General features: G+C 37.9%; 1 protein-coding gene across 1 annotated transcript in view; it reads right to left on the bottom strand.

Moving 5' to 3' along the window:
- Positions 1-14965: 14965 nt before the first annotated feature.
- The window catches only part of UTP25 (UTP25 small subunit processome component), a 41820-nt gene continuing 36162 nt past the window's right edge, over positions 14966-20623 (bottom strand). The window contains 2 exon segments of the mRNA XM_074270181.1: positions 14966-15234; positions 15237-15337. Of these exon segments, the coding sequence (XP_074126282.1) occupies positions 15095-15234; positions 15237-15337 (241 nt within the window). The 3' untranslated portion in view covers positions 14966-15094.

Raw genomic sequence — 20623 nt, 5'->3', positions numbered from 1 at the left:
TCAGGAAGGAGATGTCATGACTTTCAAGTGAATTGGATTTAAGTGAGGGACAGCTGTGCAGGGTCAATAGCCTCACTCTCCTTCAGAGCCATCTGGGTCCAGTGGCAAGACATAGATCAAGATGACTGGAGATGGTCCTGGATGCAATGGGAGATCTTGGTCTTTTTGAGCTAAAGTCTTTCACAGATCTCAATTTGTCTAAAGCAACATTCATTCATAGGTTAAGGCTAGGTAAAGTGAGGTAAAGATTGTTTTCTATCTCTGCTGGGATAAATGGAAGGAAATATGGTGTATTGTCAGCATGAACCTTTGACCCCCAAGGTTCAACTAGGTTTTTCAAGGATTTGAAAATTTAAAGGTCTTACTATAAGTCTTTGTTTCCTCTTGCAATTTCTTTTAACTCAGCAGTTCTAAAGAAATTTTTCTATAGAAAATCTTGGTTTTTCTTTGAACATTTTCCAAATTATTAATGTCCTACAAATGAGAATGACTACTCAAGGAAGATAAGATATCATCATCCCAAGCACTTTTTTTTTTAATATGTTCCAAGATATCAACCCTAAGATCAGAGTGTTCTCAAAAATTGCCTAATGTGGATGGCCTTTTATTGATGCCCTGAACTGGGATGTTCAGTCTCAGAACTGTCCATGGTGTTCCAGGAACTGAAGGATTTTTAATAAAACTGTCAAAGATGATTTGCATTTCTAGCAGCAGAATCATCACACAAGGGGAAAGAGAGATTCTTGAACAAAGAAAGTTTATTTTTCCTTATGGAAAAGAGAGAAAGAAGGAAGGAATGAGGGAAGGAAGGAAGTAGGGAAGGGAAGAGAAGGGAGGAAGAGAGGGAAGGGGGAAAGGAAGGAAGGAAGGAAGGGAGGGAGGAAAGAAGAAAGGAAGGAAGGAAGGAAGGAAGGAAGGAAGGAAGGAAGGAAGGAAGGAAGGAAGGAAGGAAGGAAGGAAGGAAGGAAGGAAGGAAGGAAGGAAGGAAGGAAGGAAGGAAGGGGGAAAGGAAGTTGAAGTATTTTTTAAATGAAGTAGAGGAAAATAAAAAGGAAAAAAAATCACAATAAAAAGAACAACTTTAAAAGTTACATGTTAAATTTATTATAATTTTAAAAGAAAAATAAGCTGTACATAATAGAGATTCACAGTTTCATGTACAGTACTTTTTCTCTTCTACTGTGCATATGCAAACACCCATTTTATTTTGTGTTTAAGTTAGAATAAATATTTTAAAACTGGGGAAGTCTCTTTTTATGTCACCACTATTTGCATTTCCTTGGCCTGAGTCTGCTTTATGCAAAGCTCTAGACTAGACGTGGTAGGTAAGTTTAGTGAATTGAATAGACAATTTCTCTCCTTGAAAACTTTGCAATCTGCTGGGGAACCATGTTTAGCACAGTCCCATGCTAAAATCCACCCTCATACTTTTCCTGTGAGCTAAAGGACAGGAATCAATTTTCTACTTTGAGAGATGAGGAAAATATAGCTTGCAGAAAAGTGACTTTCCCAAAGTTATCTACCACGTCAGAGGTGAACCTAAAGGCCAGGTCAATTGACTCAGGTCAAGGATCTTTCCCACACATGACCATATATCCCCAATGTGGAAAAATGGTTTTTAAAATCCACACCATAAACACACATGGCTAACTTGGGCAAACACTAACTGTGAGCCAGGGGTAGCTTCTCTCTCAAAGGTCATTTTTCTGGGATGAAGAGCCCTCAGATATCAGGAGCCTGAGGACATCAGCACAGATGTCTCAGTAGTGACTCCCTTCAGCATTTTCCAGGCTGTCCAGATGTGTATTCACTCTTGACTTTAGCTCAGCTGAGAGAATAGATGGACTGGCATTACATCACAGCTTCCAAATAAGGCAAACCACAAGCTAATTGTCTGTAGTCATTTCAGGTGCCAGTCTGGACCAAGATACTGTCCAGATCAGAGCCAGTTGCAGTGGTTCAGGATAGAATCCTTTGCTAGGCCAGTCAGAATTATTGAAAATAATGCCTCAAAATTGAGTGGATGCTCACCGGTTAAGGAATGGCTGAATAAGTTTGGTATATGAATGTAATGGAATATTATTGTTCTATAAGAAATGATGACCAGGCTGATTTCAGAAAACCCTGGAGAGACTTACATGAATTGATGCTAAGTGAAATGAGCAGAATCAGGAGATCATTGTACAATAGGACTATGTGATGATCAACTGTGATGGACTTGGCTCTTTTCAACAATGAGGATATTCAAGGCAATTCCAATAGACTTGTGATGGAGAGTGCCATCAGTATCCAGAAAGAGAACTATAAATACTGAATGTGGATCAAAACACAGTATTTTCACCTTTTTTGTTGTTTGTTTGCGTGGGTTTTTTTCTTTCTCATGTCTTTTCATTTTTGATCTGATTTTTCTTGCGCAGCATGGAAATATGTTTGGAAGAATTGCACATCTTTAACCTATATCAGATTACTTGTTTTTTGGGGGAGAGAGGAAGAAAAATTGGAATACATGGTTTTGCAAAGGTGAATGTTGAAAACTATCTTTGTATTTGGAAAAATAAAATACTATAAAAACTGTTTTTACATGTAGTTGAGAGGAAAAGTAGCAAAAAATAATAATAATAAGGAAAAAAGAAAAGAAAAGAATCCCTCATCTTTGAGATTTATGCTCTTATCAACCATCACAGGTCTCTTGCAGAATCCAATCCTTCCTTTCCACTTATAAGACCATCCATCACCTTAGGTCAGAGCATCATCACCTAGTCTAGATTATTGCAACAACCTTCTAGTTGGTCTTCCAACCTCAAGTTTCACCCTATTCCAGTTCATCTTTCATTCAGTTACATCAGGTAAAGAAAAACTGAAGTCAAGAAATGGAAAGATAACAGGTGATAGTCTCATTTGGGAATCACAGTTTTGAGACAATACTTTTATGCAGTATTTTCTTCACAATTACTTTTTCATATTTCTTTCAGGTCAGAAGCAACAAGAGTAGTGGGATACCTCAGTTTTGATTGTGGAACAAAAGGAAATACTTGAGGAAGATTAGACAGTTCTCAAAAGGAGATTTATATATTCGTAGTAGAGGAAGGATATTCAACAAGGAAATTTGTTGAAGACAATATATTGATTCAGCTGAGCACAGATCTTCCACTGTATTGCTCATCTAAATTTTCAGGGGCAGGAAGGAGCTCTTTCTGGATTTTGTACTAAGATAACCAGGAAACCATATTCACAGACTAGCCTTACCCTGTTGAGACAATTAAATCTTCTTTTAAATATCTTTTACCTTTTCTTTTTTAATTTAAAATTGTTTTTCTCCAATTACATTTAAAATCAATTTTTTTCATTTTAAAAATTTTTTGAGTTCCAATGAATATTTCTTAAGAAAAAATTGGTTAAACCTGAATGGGACTGGACCTTAAGAGAATACTATCACTACATGGCCATTTTCTCTTCTCTTTCTTTCTTTTTTTAAATATATGGACTTTTTCATTTTCAGTTTACTAATGAAGAAACTGAAGATCTGAGAGAAGATATGACTTTCTGGCCCCTGAATCCAGGTCTTCTGATTCTCAGTGCTGTGTAGTTTCCATGACACCAGGCTTCTTCATGGGTAGGATGATGAATATTTTAGAAAGAAGCTTGAGATCAGGAAGCATGGTATCCTAAAGAGAGAGTTAGACTTGCAGCCAGGAAGATTCAATTCAAAGTTTGCCTCAGACACAAAAATGATTGATTGCTCCTAGGCACGTTAGGATTTCTCAGGGCTCTATAAGACTATGTATTGCAGAGCAATTACATTGGTGGAGGGCAACAGAATCACAGGTACAGGCTTTATCCTATACTATCCTGCATTTTCATATACGTATATATATATATATGTGCATGTTTATATGCAAATGTGCATGTGTATTACATGTATATATTTGATTAGTCATCTCCTAGAATTAAAACCATTGAAATAGGAAACAAATGGGAAACAAAAAATGAAGGTGAAAAGAGTTGTTTTTTGTTTCTGGCTTAACAAAACAGTCATAATCAGATTTGAAATTTGGGTAGGAAATCATTAGAGTAGCAATTGAAAATCATTACAAAGAGCAAAGAAGAAATGAACTTGAGATCTAAATCCGACACTTAGGAGTTGAGGGACCTGTTTGCTCTATTTGTATTATCCACCTAAAGGACTTTTGTGAGAAACGTGCTTTGAAGATTATAAAGGGCAATGAGAATGTGAGCTAATGGGAAGAAGAAAGAATTGAATTTGGTCAACAAAACTATGATTATATCAAGTGACCATTCTCTTCCTTGTGTACGACTACAAAAGTCGCACCTTCATTACACTAGGGTATAATCAAATCTCATACTCTGTAGAAGCCTCTTGCCTTTCACTTCCACTCATTCTAGTCTGGCTCACCCATTCTAATCTGCTCTTACATTACATTACATTAGCAAGTATAGTTTTCCATAAATAGGCCATCATCATTCAATTATACACAGTCTTTCAAGGCCGTTGGAGGTAATCCTGTTTAAAAAAAAATTGCATTTTCCCTATTCACGCTCTAGTTGTTGAGCCCCCATCCAATGTGTTCTCATGTGACCGGTCACTCACAGGGCAATTCACAAATTGGTATTTGATATGTACTAGTAGCAAAATTTCAATTACACAAAGGGTTCTTTCAGATGATAAATAGGCAATAAGGAAAAATTAATTATAATATCACAGATGCTAATATATTAAACAGAAATGCTTAAATAATAAAAAACAATGTACAATAAAACTTGGATCACAATCTCCCAGCAATATTCAATATCTATGGTGAAAAAAATTATGGGAACTATTGTGGGGAAGCACATAAAGGAGAAAATCCTATATACTGAGATAATGAGCATTTCTGGACCAATCAGGAACCATACAGCTGAAGTCATCTCTCTTCAGACTTTTTATAGCTATAGCAGCTTTTTAGCTCTTGCTTCCTTCTCTCACTCACTCATCAGTTCTTCTAAAATCCTCTGCATTTTTGTGGTTTACCTTAAAATCTCCTAATTCTCAATGATTCACCCTTTACTTAAATACAACTCCCTCAATTTTCTCTATCAAATCAATACTCCTATAAAAAATCATATCCATCTCTATTAATAGGATTTTACATTAGTTTTGTTTTACTCCCTTTAATTTCGAAACAGTTATTTGCAAAGGAGCTAAAGTGACCATAATGCTTGCAGTTCTGATGTCTACAAGATGACATTATCTCTTTGATGACTTTCAAAGTATTTCTGCAATTATCAATAAATAAAAGATCGTTCTCTGTTTCTTTATAACACCTTGTGTGTTTCACACATAAGGGCATCACTCACAAATGGATTTCAATCTTAATATTTTGTACCATAGTTCACTGTTAAACTGTTCGTAGCCTATGTGAAAACTGTTTCTTCATATACTCATGTAACAAATATATGTTGACCTCACTTTCCCAGACCAAGACTTGCCATATCTGTCCCTAAGAGTTCTAGGATAGCCTGAAAAGAATTGAGGTGGTTTTTGCTCCATTGCTATCAGCTCAAGATATCACTGGCTCTGTTCTCCCCATTGTTAGGTTCTAATAAAGTCCTAGTTCCATTTAACTATTTAATATCAATTAATTTTTACAAAAGGATATTTATTTGAAAGATATAACAATAGCAAAAGATACTTCTCCCAGCTCCTTGAGGGCACATTCTCTCCTATCCCACCTCAATCTCTGAAAAGAATGGACTTAAACTTAGCTCAGTTCCTACCTAGAATTGGTCCCACCAAGTCTATGACTGCTGAATGAATTTTGCCCTGAGCTACTGCAAGGTGAGGTCTCAAATGTCACTACTGATCACTCCTTCCTCCTTCAGACATCAATACTTAAGGGGCTGCAAAACCCAGACTCTAAGACGCTGCTCTCCCGACATGTTAGAACTCACCAAATCAAAAGTTTCTAATCCCCTTATCCAACACTAAAACAAACAAATAGAGAAACCGAGGACCAAGATCCATTTTTCAAGGGACCACATTTTGGCCCATTATTGGTGAGGAGGATCCAAGACTTCTCATAACATTACGTTTCACCAAATGCTTTCAGCAAAGTCCAATCGTCCAAAGGAGGTAGCCAAAGGGAAAACACTTTAGTCTGATTTTTTTAAGGCACCTGAATTTCTGGCTATACTGCCAATCCAATAAAAGTCCAGCCTAGACATGTATAACTAAATTAGAACCAGCTACTAGACGTGCATCTCTCTCAGGAATCGCCACCATATGCCATCATAACTCACCCACAAGTAGATTTCCTAGTCTCTCTAAGGGAGGAGACACTTCCATAAGTGCCAAACCCTCATCACACATTTATTAGAAGTTTTTACCAAAACAAAGTTCTTTTCCTACTCTTTTTAGGTATCACAATGTTAATCTCTAACAGTAATACTATTTTATATGATGTAATAATTAAAATTAAATAATTTAATTAATGTACATAAAAACAATTTTCCCCTTTTCATTACTATACTATTTCGTATGAAAAGGGCCTTTTAAGGAAAAGTATATGTTGTACTTTGATTATTCTTTCACTTTACAGTTGAACTCCAGACTAAAATATATGTAATTTGTGGTCAAATACTTACATTTTTGAACTTTTCACAAAGACCAGGTTTAATCTTGAAAGCTTTTAGTATCATATAGTTTGTCCTGTATTGCCATTCTGGTTTTCCTCTGGGAACATCCTCATTTTGCTCACCTTGGGCATATTAAAATTTGGTTTATGTTTCTCTATGGGTCTTTAGTTCCAATGCAAGCATTCTAACAAAATCAAAGATAGGGAGAGTTCTATTTTCAACAGAAAATACAAATAAATCTACATCTAGGCGGTTAAGGGAATTCCAATGGGGTCCCACATTTTTTAAGTATCTAAACACATTGATCTAGACTTTAAATACTATTTTAGGTGGGCACTCAATCACAAAGGGAAAGAATGAGGAATTGATAGATAACACTCACTTTTCCATTAGATTTCTGCCTCCACATTTTTCTTCCTCCTTTTTAAAACAAATCTAGGTATGTATTTTTTTTTAACAAATCATTAAAATAATTCAGTTTCTTCTTTGTTACAATAAAGCTTATCTCTCCTAAGATTCTTTCCCCTGTTTCTTCTCTTTTCTACTCTACCCTTTTGTCCCCAGATTCATCTTCTGGGAAACTTGGCATATATTGGTTTAATTTATTTTTAAAAGTGTTTCTTTGATGTCTTTTGTATTTATATCCAAGTAACAACTGCCCTCCTTCAAATCTGTTATATTCCCACACTTCCCATGAAGGAGGAAATGAAACATTTATCAAATGCCTACTCTATGCTAGAATGCTAAGCATTTTACAAATGTTCTCTCATTTGATCCCTGGAAAAAGGATGTTATTATGATTCCCTTTTCACAAATGAGGAATTGAAACAGCCTTTAGGTTAGGGTCCATAGCGTATCTGAGGCTGGATTTGAACTCAGACCTTCTTTACTCCAAACCCATCACCTTACCCACTATCACCCAGATGCCTCTGCATAAGAAAAGCAATTAGGTGGAAACATCCAATATGGTGACCACCTCTGACCGTGCAGACAACATTCTACCCTCTCTCTGCTCCAGTCAGTTTTCATTATCTATTCTTCATAACTTTCATTGGTTTAAGAATTCATCTTTAAGTAATCTTTTTATTTAAACTGTGGTAAATATAATCCTCTCAGTTCTGTTCTCTTTGCTTTTTCTATTCCTATGAATCTTCTCATGTTGCTTTGAGTTGCTCATAATTATTATTCTTTACTGCACAATAATATTCTTTACCATTGTATTTTTGGCCCTGTCCCCAACAGCAGCTAGCATTTATAAAACATTTTAAGGTTTTCAAAGTATATGACAAATATCTAATTTAAAATCACAACAATCCTAAGGAATGAGGTGCTGTTACTATGTCCATTTAGCAGATGAGGAATCTCTCCGTTAGTAAAAGTCAGAAATAAGATTTGAACTCAGATCTTCCTATCTCAGCTCAGAACTCTCTCCACTGGGCCTACCAGTCAACATGTACTTGTTTTGTTTCCAGTTCTCTATGACCATAAAAAGTGCTGCTTTAAATATTTTGGTATGTAAAATTAGATGTTATGTTATATTACACTACATTATATCTTTGTACCTATCTTTGATGTCTTTGGAGAGCCTGTACTAGGATCACTGGGCCAAAGACGTTAATCATATTTCTTGCATAATTCCAAATTTATATCGAGAGCATTTGTCCCTTTTCACACCTCCCCCAACTTGACTTCCCATTGTGTTGATCCTTCTTACCCTTTTCATCACCATGGCTACAAAGGCCTCTCTACAGGAAATCTCTTGGTCTCTGTATAATTTCGCTCTCCCTCTCCATCCCACCTTTTCTCTAGTTCTGTTAGAAACCACACATAGCTCCTTTTGAAAAATCAAGTCCAAAACTCTGGACTGTGAAGTGATTCTTAGCTTGAGTTAAGTCTCAGAAAAAAAAAAAATCTAATCAATAAAGGCAAAAAAGACTCAGAACAAATCAAAAGCAATTGATACTTTGTAAAGGAAAGGCAAAAGGGGAAGAAAAGAACCTGCCTGTGCATGCCAGATACAAGGAACAGACCTGACCTGGGATTATATATACAGGATGGAATATATATATATGTATGTATATATAATACATATGTATATTACATATACATATGTATATATATATATATATATATATATATTAATGTGAGTGATTTTCTGCCTTCTAAAGTTATTTTTTTTTAAGTATCCAAACAGGATGTACCCTTTTCATATTGCAAGTAATTAAGAACTGACTGTCTGGTTTTTCTCTCCAATTTTGTTTAGACTGCTCCAAGGGGGAAAAAAAAACACCTTAGCAACCAAAAAAATTCCAAATGAAAGTTGGGGTGGGGAGAGTGAGGTCAAAATGACAGATTCAGGAGAGGGAGTATTGGGATTCAGAGATGGGAATTAGTTGCACTACAGAGATCAACAAATGATTTGGGTTTTGGTTTTTTTTTTAAAAGACTGTCCTTGGTTCCCCTCTAACTGGAACTATCTCACCAACCACCCCCTCCTTTCTGATAGCCTTTCATTTTCTCCCAGGGGTGATCCCAGGGGGGAGCCTTCTCCCTTCTCCCAAATTCTCATCTGACAAGGGGAAAAGCACTGGATGGGGTCAGGAGAGCCTGGTTCTGTGCCCGGCTGGGTCACCGAATAAGTTCACTTCCCCTCAGCTCTGGATCTGTTTGTTCTTAAAATGTGGAGGCTGGCCTGGATGATAAGATTTCTCCCTAAGTAACATTCTGTGCATCTCAGGAAAACCAGAACCAGAGAAGTGCTGAAGCCAGTGGCCCCAGGGAACCCTGAGCTCTAAGCGTAGGAGGGCCTGTTCCTGAAACCCGGCCAAATCACCAATTTTCTGCTTCCTTCTCTGCTATTGATGCAAACAGGCCTCAGCCTTCTGCCGGCTGTTCTCAATTACAGATTGAGGCTTTTCAGAGTGTTCCAAGCATCTTCCAATGCCTCCTCTCCCCTCTGCTCCAGACCCTATAAATCCTGGACTCCAGCCGGCCAGAGATCTCCTCCCTTAGCCTTAGGATGGGACAGACGGCAGAACGCAGGCCCTCTCCTCTACCAGCTCCTTAGCTGGCTGCTCTGACCCCTTAGGTGGCAATTAGAGTGATGGTGCTTTCCCAATGTAGGCAATCAGCAGTGCCAGGCTTTTCCCCTTCTTTTAGGACATCTGCATTCAATTACCAGTCCACTGGAAACCACCAGAGAAGGCTATTTAGCTTCTGGTCTCTCTAAGCTTAACTGCCTTCCTTTTTTTTCTTTTAAATATTGCCTATGGAGCAGCCAGCTGTGGGAGACATTTACAATTCAAGTCCTTTTTGTCCCCTCAAAAAAAACAAATTCCAAACTAAGTAGTTTTTAAAAGTAAGTTATTATTGGGAGAGTAAATGTTTTGTTTTCAGGCTTCAGGCCAGTCAATATTTTCCCCCTCTCTTACAGAAGGTGGATTAATTTTGAATTAATTCAATACAAGTATACATTAAACACCTATTATGTCCCAGTCACTGTCCTAGGCCCTGCCCTCAAAGTGTTTCTATTCCACTGGGGGAATATCACACATATAAAAATAAATACAAAACATACACAAAGGTTGGTAAGGAGGGGCACGGAAGAGCACTAATCCAGAAAGAAGCCTTCTTGTAGGAAATGACATTTTGAGGTGAGGCTTGGGGAAGGCATGGATTCTAAAAGTGAGGAGGGAGAATATTGCACGGGAGATGGGCCTGTGCAAAGGCTAGAAAGATGGGAGACATATCCTGCAGAGAGCAGCAAGTGGGCCAATTTGCGTGTATTTCAGGACCAATCTGAATAAACTGTGGCAAGATGCTTGTACTAGGTTAGCTAATGGACGATAAAAATTTTAAACCACAGCAACTCTAGGTGGTATACTAGAAGAAACAGCGATCTTGGACTCAGGAAGATGAGTTCAAATCCTACCTTAGACACTAGCTAGATCACATAGCCTTTCTGCCTCAGTTTTCCCATCTGTCAAATGAGAAGGCTGGACTCAACAATCTTTTCTAGCTCTAACTCTATGATCTGTGACCTGCTAAGGCACGGAGAAGTGGTGATTAGCATTGGTGGAAGGACTATTCTGATGAAATCAGTCCCTCAAGTATACAGTTTTGAAGCTGTATCTCCTACTTTAGTCTTCTCTAATCAATCACTCCCCTTCCATCAGCTTTAACATTATAACTGACAAATACACAGATTTTGGGTTTGAAATATGCTTTGCTTACATTATCTCATTTAATTCTCAGAATTCAATGAAAAAAGCAGGGATGATAGAGGTTAGATCTGTGATTTTATTGGTACAGGAAACTCCCAGATGAGGCACAGGAAATTTCCTCTTCTGTTACAAGTCAGCACCATCTCTGCAACTCAGAAAAATGCCTAAATCAAGGTTTCTTTAAATTATTTTCACTCACTATTCCTTCTTGCCTGAGAAATGTTTATGTGACCTTGGGTATATAGATATATAAAATATACAAATAAAACATTTACTGATAATAAATCATAATTTCATGATCCCCACATTCAGTTACACTACCTACTATAGTTACAACCCACAGTTTAAGAAACTTTGGTTTTGAACACTGGAGAGTTAAATGATTTGCCCAGTCATACAAAAGTGGGCTTAGGTATCCTGGCTCCCCTTTCCTACTTTCCATCCATGTTGCCTCCCTCTGTAAACAGTACAGGTATTATTCCTATTTTCCCAAAGGGGAAATTTGGGCTTACAGAAATTAAATATTACCACGGACACATAATGTCTAAGTGCCAAAGCAGAATTTGAACTCAAATATCTCGTCTACAAGTCCCAATGCTGTCTCCCTTACACCATGCTGCATTTCCCGGAGTACTTAATATATGCATGAATATACTGGCATCCTTCTACTGTGATATGTCTCCATGGATGCAGGCTATTCTCTTAGATAAAGACTTTAAGCTTTTGAAAGGGAAAAGACTATCTTTTTCATTTGCATCCCTTGGAATCCTTAAATAGATAGCTGTGCAAAGGTTTTCTTTCAACAATGTTGCGTTGAATAAATGGGCATCGTTTAACACCTCTTTTCCCAAAAGGGCTTTTTGTTCCAGAGGAGGAGTCCGTTGGGCTAGCAACAACCCAGCACTGAATAGCAAGCTGATCACTAAAAAGGCTCAAGGGACTAGGTTTGAAAATGAATTCTGCTCCAATCTCTTAGACACTCTGCTTGGACTCGAGTGTCTGGAATATCAAGGAGACTCGACTGACCATCCAAAGGCCTCATTAATGTAAATGATCAGATTTTGCTGGGGAGTATAGAGAGAGGGAAAGAGGGGCAAAGTTACCTTGGAGATTACCTTGGGTAATGGGAAATTACTTTCATGGGAAAAGAAATGCTGAGAGAAAAGTGACTTACCCTATGTCAAACAACCAATAAGTGCAAGCAAAAGTCAGAATGCAAACCTTAGACAAGTCTATGTTCCATTTCCTCACCACTCACCTTTCAGCCCCTTATAATTGTTCTTATTCTACTGATTTTTTTTCTTTAAGATTAAAAAAAAATCAATTGCTAAATCCTATGACTCTTTCAGCTGCACCTTCCATGATCATCCTGTAGCTTTTGACACTACTGACCTTTTCAGGGGTTACTTAACTTCAGGCCACTTCTCCCTCCAAGTTCTCTTATTTAATTATCCACTTTGAGTCCCCTTAGCTGGTTTTTCATTCATTCATTTGGCTAGCATTTTAAATGCCTGCTGTACACTAGGCATCATGTCAGGCCTCCGTGGTGCAATGAAAATCCTTGAAGGGCTTATACTCCAAGGAGAACATCTACCTTTTCATCTTTTGGTTTATCATCTGCCTTCCCATCATGGAAAGACATTCAGCAGCATCTGGGTACCTTTGACAAAATAGTTAAGTTAGAGAGGCAGGTTTAGAGAGAAAATAATTAATTTCTCTTTTGGAAATGTTTTGAGATTCTTGTTACATCCATCACTTTGTGACCCCATTTGGGGTTTTTCTGGCAAAGATACTGAAGTGATTTGCCATGTCCTTCTTCAGCTTATTTGACAGATGAGGAAACTAAGGAAGAGTAAGGTGACTTAGCCAGGATCACACAGGTAGTTTCTGAGGACATATTTGAAATCAGAAAGATGAGTATTTCAGACCCAGCACTCTGTGCACTATAGCACCATCTGTGTGCCCTATCTAGCTGTCCTCTTATTTTGAGATGCCAATGGGATATCAAAGTAGAAGGATCCAAGAAATGATTGGTGATATGGAACTGGAGCTTAGGAAAGAGATGAAGCAATCAAACAAACATTTATTGAGCACCTACTCTGTGATAGTCACTGTGAAAAGCACTGGAGACAGGCAAAAGACACTCCTTGCTCCAACCTAATAGGGAGACAACATGTAAACAAAGCAAATTATGTACAGGATAAATAGTATATATTTAACAGAGGGAAGGCACTGGAATTAAGAGAGTTCGGGGAAGGCTTCCTGCAGATAACAGAATGTTAGAGAATAAGGTGAGGGGAAACAGAGAAGGAGGGAGATAAGAAGGGGCAGGGGGAGGGGGGAAGAGAGACAGAGAGAGGGAGTATGGTATATGTTAAAAAAAAAAAAAAAAATCTCAAAAAACCCTAAATATCTCCTTTGACCAGTGATACCACTAATGACCATATACAAGAGTCCAAAGGCAAGGCAAAAGAGTTCCAAACATACAAACTGTTTACAATATCTTTTGTCATAACATCAATCATATATTAAATGCCTCTGGTGGGCAGGCACTATGCTAAGCACTGGCAATACAAAAAGAGGCAAGCTAGACAACATTATGAAATGAAAAATGGATCATTTTGATATTAAATTAAAAGGTTTTTGGACAAACAAAACATTTGCAGCCAAGATTAGAAGGGAAGCAGAAAACTGGAAAAAAAAAATTTAAATCCAAGGGTTCTGATAAGAGACCTCATTTCTAAAATATATAGAGAACTGACTCAAATTTATAAGAGTATAAGCCATTCTCCAGTGTTACTACTGGATGTGTATTCCAAAGAGATCATTTTTGTGGCAGCCCTTTTTATATGGCAAGGAACTAGAAACTGAATGGATGCCCATTGATTGGAGAATGGCTGAAAAAATTATGGCATACGAATGTATTGGACTATTATTGTTCTGTAAGAAACGATCATCAGTATGATTTCAGAGAGGCCTGGAGAGACTTACATGACTGATACTAAGTGAAATGAGTAGAAATAAGAGAACATTGTACCCAGCAACAAGAATATGTGATGATCCAACTCTGATGAACATGCCTTTTTTCAGCAATGAGGTGATTCAGGCCAGTTCCAATAGTCTTGTGATGGAGAGTCATCTGCACCCAAAGAGAGACTGTGGGGACTGAATGTGGATCACAACACAGTAGTTTCATCTTTTTTATTGTTTGCTTGCTTGCTTTTCTTCTCATTTTTTCCCTTTTTATCTGATTTTTCTTGTGCAGCATGACAAATGTGGAAATACAAAAATTACACATGTTTAACACATATTGGATTACTTGTTGTCTAGAGATAGGGGTGGGGAAAGGAAGGGATGAGGAAAAATTTGAAACACAAAGTTTTGCAAAGGTGAATATTGAAAATTATTTTTGTATGTATTTTGAAAATAAAAAACTATAATTAAATACATATAATTACTTTCCACCTGCATGTTTACTTGATTCATTTTCAGGAAACCAGATTTCCATCCAGCCAACCTCACCCCTTCCCTTTCTAGCTTCCTTTTGTGTGCTGTCTTCCCCCATTAGATTGTAACCTTCTTGAGAGCAGGGATTCTTTCTTTTTCTTATCTGTATTCCCAGCTTCCTACACACAGTACCTGACAGATAGTAATGGCTTAATAAACATTTGACTCTCACAACCACCCTAGGAGGCAAATGTTATTATTATCCTCATTTTGAAGCTGAGGAAACTGAGGCAGGCAGAGACTAAGTGATATGCCCAGATGGTCTGACTCTGAGCCCAGTGCTCTATATGCATCACCTCTCTGCCTCACATATAATAACAAAGGGTTTATCTACCACATGCTATTTTGCCCTCATCTGACTGGCACAACCAATTTTAGGTATGCCCTGCGTTCTAACAACTTGCTAAACAAAATGTATAAACTTACCAACTTAAATTAAGTTGGGAACAATTACAAAAATACTCTTATTATTTACAGAAAAAATCCCACTATGTACTTCTTTTAAATGTGAGCCTCTAAACCCCAGCCCAAAGTATTTAAAACAGTCTTGATTTACAAAAATTCGGTTTATACAAACTTTTAAAACATGCTATTAGAAGGTGAAGTGTTTCAGATGTATCAAACGTATTTAGGCAGAAATGATACCAGATCTTCCTCAACATCAGCCTTCCAGAATCACAACCATTCAGCACCAGATCAGGTGACTTATGCCCTAGTCACCAAAGTCCAACTCATTTTTCTCCAGTAATAAAGAGGTGAACATTCTTTTTGGACTGAAGCATCTGGCCTGCCCGTTCCACACCCACCACAGATGCCAATCTCTGGGCATCATACTTTGAATATAAGACAGTGCAGGTCCATGTGGCTTCCTCCCACCACCAGTGGCTTTCAGCATATTGCAGACTTCACTGTAGAAATGAGGATAGGTTGGCAATTCATAGAAAATCAGATTCCTGATGCCCTTTATTGTATACCTGTTGGAAAGATAAAGAAATAGTCAGAAAGACAAGTAATGAGCACATCAATAGGAAAGACTTCTTGAAAAACTAAGAGTTTCATTCATCAAAATAGTCAGTGTTTGATTGCTTACATGAATATGTAAATAACTGTACGTATGCATATGTGTAGAGACAAGGACTTGGTTTCTTCAGCTGAAAAAGCAGGGAGTTCAATAATTAAGCATGTTTGTTAAGGAGCCATCAGAGAGAATTTAAGAAGCATGACTGATGGAATAAGATCCCAAGAAATGTAAAAGGGAAGAGGTCAGAAAGAAGGATTAGCAGGGATATCATTTTTTTCTGTGAGAAGGAAAGTCAATAAGACAGCTTTTTTTTTTTTAAACTGGTAGAAAAGAATGAGGGTGGAGAGAGGGAGGTGCAAATATAAAAAGACCAGAAAAGCAGGCTAGCTCTGAAAGTTCCAAACTGATTAAAAAAATACACAAACCCCAGCTGGGAGATAGGAAAAGACATCGTCTCAGAAGGAAGTTTGGAAAAGGACACAGGCAGTGTTAGAACTACCCCATCAACCACAAAACAATCAGAGATGAATGCTGCAAAATTACAAACAGCATGGCCCTCAAAAAGAGATGTAAGAAGATATCTCTTCTAATCCTTTGAAGAAGTGGGAGCCCACAGATATGTAACAATACATATGTTAGCAGAAATTTCCAATATATTGGTCAGTTTTGATTTTCTCTCCTTTTTCTTTAAAAAAAAAAAAAAAAAAAAAAAAAAAAAAATATATATATATATATATATATATATATAGAATGGCTATCTGGAATGGGGAGGCAATTTAGGCAGCATGAGATGCCTTATATATATAAATATACATAATATATTGATATAAATAAATAATAATAAAAGATATGATATAAAACTTTTTAAAACTACCACAGAGATTCAAGTATCCTATGCAGTCCTTTTTTTCTTTTTTCTTTGAACAGGGATATAAATCTTCATGTTTTAGATTTTTGGCAAATTCATCATTAAAGGTCATAAGGGTCAAAAAAATTTTTTCTTCCAGAAACAAAAAGCAAAGAGCAACAGCATTTAATAAAGAGTACACTTTCAAGGAGTACAAAGTTTGTTAGTCAGGAGGCCAAAGGAATGAAGAGTGAAAAAATTAAAGCTATAAAAGGAATGTATTGGAAACTGAATCAGAAGAGCCTAGATGTATTGTGGGATGGGTTGGGGTAAAGAAACTACACTAAATTTGAGAGTTTGATTTGGTTAAGAAAAAGAAGATCTGATCATATCACTCCTCAACGCCAACATTTCTTGTGGCTAGCTAATGGCTGGGATTAAATATAAAATACCAACTCTAGACTTCTCTACAACCTAGGTCTCACCTCACTTTCCAGGCTTATTTCATATTATTCCTTCCTTCCATCCTGAAGCAGCCTCCTTCCCTTCTAATCAAGCTGGAGCCAATTGTTCTCTACATATAATATGCTACCTATGCCCTGGTATTTCTAAATGTCCATAATGAACTCCTTCTTCACCTCTATCTTGGACTTCTAGTTTCCTTTGATGAGGATCAGGATTTAAGAACATCTTGAAGAACCAAGATGTGTCAACTGAAACTCATATTTTTTCAAATCTAATAAGATAATAGATCATAGAATAAATTATTTTATTCAAAGTAAAACTTTGTTCTATAGGAAGCCTTCTGTGACGCACAAGTTAGAAGTTTTCTGCAAACACTGTGTGTTTCTCTATCTACATACACACATAATATTCCTGGAGGGGATTATGAGATTCCCAAAAGGGAGGAGCTATTTTCTTTTGTATCACCATAACACATTGACAATCCAAACTGGACACACAATAAATGCTTTCTGAATTTTTTTACACGGGAAATGAGGAGGCTGGACTAAACCCATGATCATTCAATATAATAAAGGTTAAAATTGATACAGCAGGTATCAGTTGGTAAAATTGGTACAGCAATTATTCCTTTGGCAAAAATTGAGGAATGAAAAGTAATGAAAAAACAGAAATATATTTATAAAATAAGTTTTGTTCACTGAACCACACAAGGCTAGGGCCAAGAAGAGGGGATCAGAGTTCAAAATCTGCCACAGAGAAGCAATAAAATGTACCTGGAAGTTATCAGATTCATTAGAACAAGATAAGGAGATGAGAATAAGACACTAGCTCCTCACAACCCTTCTTAAAAAAAAAAAAAAAAAAAATCCCTCTTCAAAGTTTAAAAGCCCCTCATCAATGACCAGAATGCTGCTCAGCTTTTTTCATGGCAGACATTCCAAGTCCATCCAGTTACAAAACTCTGCTGGAGGACCCATTAGAAATGACAGGAAAGCAATTAGTTTTAACAACCCGAGCAATTCCAAGAGCTTTTCTTGGATCACCATGCTCCCATGTGCAAAGTCAACATGCAGCAAGGAAACTGACTCCCTTGGGACAACTTGGCAGCTTAGAGCTGTACCACCTTCCACCTGAGCTCTACCAATACAAGGCACATTCTGGGCACATCCTGACTTCTTCACCAAAGTCCGTCTGCCCTTCTTTTTATACCCCATAACTTCTGGGCATGTAAGAGAGGGAAATCTTCCTGCCTTCCTGCCCCTTGGTCAGCATGTATTTGACCACAAATTCCCTAGAAAGTCCTTCTTCCCTACTCCTCCCAGATTTACTCCAGCCCCAAGACTCCTTTTACCTCCCCAGCCAGAGATAGTTCTTCATCTGTGCGTACTTCCTAGGAGTCCCATTCCACACTGGTAGTTGAGGTGGCTGCAAGGGGGCTCTGTACCACCCCCATCCCCTACAAATACCTCTTTCTGGACTTTTTCTCTCTCCACTCTGGCCTCTGCCCCCTCTGTTTTTTTCTCCTGCCTTAGGATTTCTAGGGACACTTAAAGCTTAACTCTTAGGCAAGATTCTAAAGAGATTGAATTCACCCAACTCTACCTCCCATTTTGGGGAAAACTTCATAATAGAATGATATTTTTATTTGCCAATCATCTTCAGTGACAGCTTTCAAGTCAACTTTATCAGCCTTTGAAGCAGTGTGGTATGGAGGAAGAGTGTTCCACTTGGAATCCAAAGCAGCCTTTGAACCATGACTTATTAGCCCCTCATTACTTCAGTTAATTGTTCTGAGATGTCCCAGGGAGAGAATACTCTCACTGCCTGCCTCCTAGAATGGGTGACAATGAAGAAAGAATTTCATGACCCTTAAAAGAGCTCCACAAATGTGAATTATTAAACTTATTTTGAGGAAACAACTTCTGGACTGCTGAGTTAGACTATGGTGATAGGTTTTTCTTCTCCCTTACCCCCCACCCCCAAGAGAAAAGCTTAAGGACAAATACTAGTCCTTGTCACTGACCAGGATGCTGTCCGCCTGGCCTTTAAGCAACAGTAAGAGGGACGAAAAGGGGCTGTACTTCTGAATGTTATCCTGACCTTGGCACAATGTCTCTTAGGCCATGGCTGACACAGATGGATCCACGCCAACTCCTCCAGTTAGGCCGGGTGTGCTTGTTAATGAACAGGAAGGTCTGTTGTCTCCCCAGGCTATTAATTGGGGATGTGACTGAGAAGCCCTCTGGAGACTCATCCCATCTAAAGAGGACTTCAGAGGGCACAGAGGATATTCAAAGGAGGAACCTAGAGAGGGAGACAAAGGTTTCCTAAGGGCCCAGGAGGCACTTGGCTCAGAGGAGAGAACGGCGGACCCAGAGACAAAGGATCGGGTTCTTTTTTGGTTATGAGCTCCTGCAAGGGCGCTCCCTGCTCTTGGCCCCAGGGAGGGGAAACCCTGGGGCCAAGAGTGCCTGAGATAGGACCTGAACTCGGATCTTACTCCAGGACCAGCTCTCTATCTATTGAGACAGGGACCCAAGCATAAACAGTGGGGGAAATAAGGTGGAGAATATTTGGAATGAAGCTCAAAGGAGACCAATGCAGACACAAGATAGTTTCATCACAAAGACAAACAGAAAAAATAAGAAATAAGAATTCTGAAAGTAATTCCAAACCTCAATGGGAATATGAATTTTCCAGACACATAAAGCTCTCTCTTTGCTAAAGGCAGAACACCTAACACTTTCTCATCTTGCTTCAATAATTTTATTCTTCAGAAGGTAGAAGAAAACTAAGGAATTGCTACTCCAGCTCTAACCTTTGCTGATTTTAAAAACGATAGGAAACCACAGGCTAAGGATAGGGATCAGAGCTGTGATTTAGCTAGTTCAGGCCACTTTGTCTGTTGGGGTAAGTAGGTACCTAAAGGCCGGAGCTTCTCAGAGCACTGACTGGCTATGTGAATGTGTATCAATGTCAGGGCTTGGTGTAAGCTCTTCAAGATCAAATCTTTAACCATTTTGACACACTGCCTCTCTCTAAAGAATCCATTTATGCCAAATTAAATTTATAAAATAAAGAAGTAGCATTTTTTGTGCTAGCAAAGAACAAGAAACAAAGATGAGAACGCTTTTATTGAAGAATGGCTAAACAAATTATAGTACAAAATATATGTGCATTGTATACACATTGTATACATTGTATATAATATTGTGAATCTGATGATTATGAAGATTTTTAGAAAAGCAGAAGACATGTGAACTGCTAAAAATGAAATATCCAGAATTAGGAAAATTGCATCCAAAATGACAACAATGAAAATTCAAAGAAATAACCCCACACACAAGTAACCGTATCAAGTATAATGACCAAACTTGGCCCCAAATAAAAGAGAAGACATTCCCCAGTCCTTCTCTGCAGAGGCAGGGGATGTTGGTAGTGATGTGGTACAGCCCTTAGGAGTAAGGTCAAGTCTATCTGCTCTTCAGAATGACATAGTTAGGAATAATGTTCTCTCTTCCCCATATCTTGACTTAGTTTATTTTATATGGCCAGGATGCTGAGTCCAAAAGATTGCTGGTATCAGTTATCAGCCTACTACTAGTCAGTAATAACAGAGATTCTGAAAGAACAACATAATCAAGGTACAAAACAAAATTGGATGCCCACCACTTAACCTAATAACATTTCAGACCTAAAAACACACCTCCAGGAGGTTTCCCCAATCCTACCCCCAGCTCTGCCCAGGGAACTGCGGGTACTGCACCTGCACTCAAAGACAAAACCAGACCATTTCCCAACTTCAGCTCTAAGCCCTAAAATTAGCATAGCAATGACATGAAGCAATTGATTTATTTTATTTTTCCCTATAAATCCTTGCGGTATTTACTTGTTGAACCCAGAACTCCTCTTGCTATACTACAGATA

The sequence above is a fragment of the Sminthopsis crassicaudata genome, chromosome 5, assembly GCF_048593235.1.
Source record: "Sminthopsis crassicaudata isolate SCR6 chromosome 5, ASM4859323v1, whole genome shotgun sequence".
NCBI lineage: Eukaryota > Metazoa > Chordata > Mammalia > Dasyuromorphia > Dasyuridae > Sminthopsis > Sminthopsis crassicaudata.
This window is presented reverse-complemented; position numbering and strand designations above follow the sequence as displayed.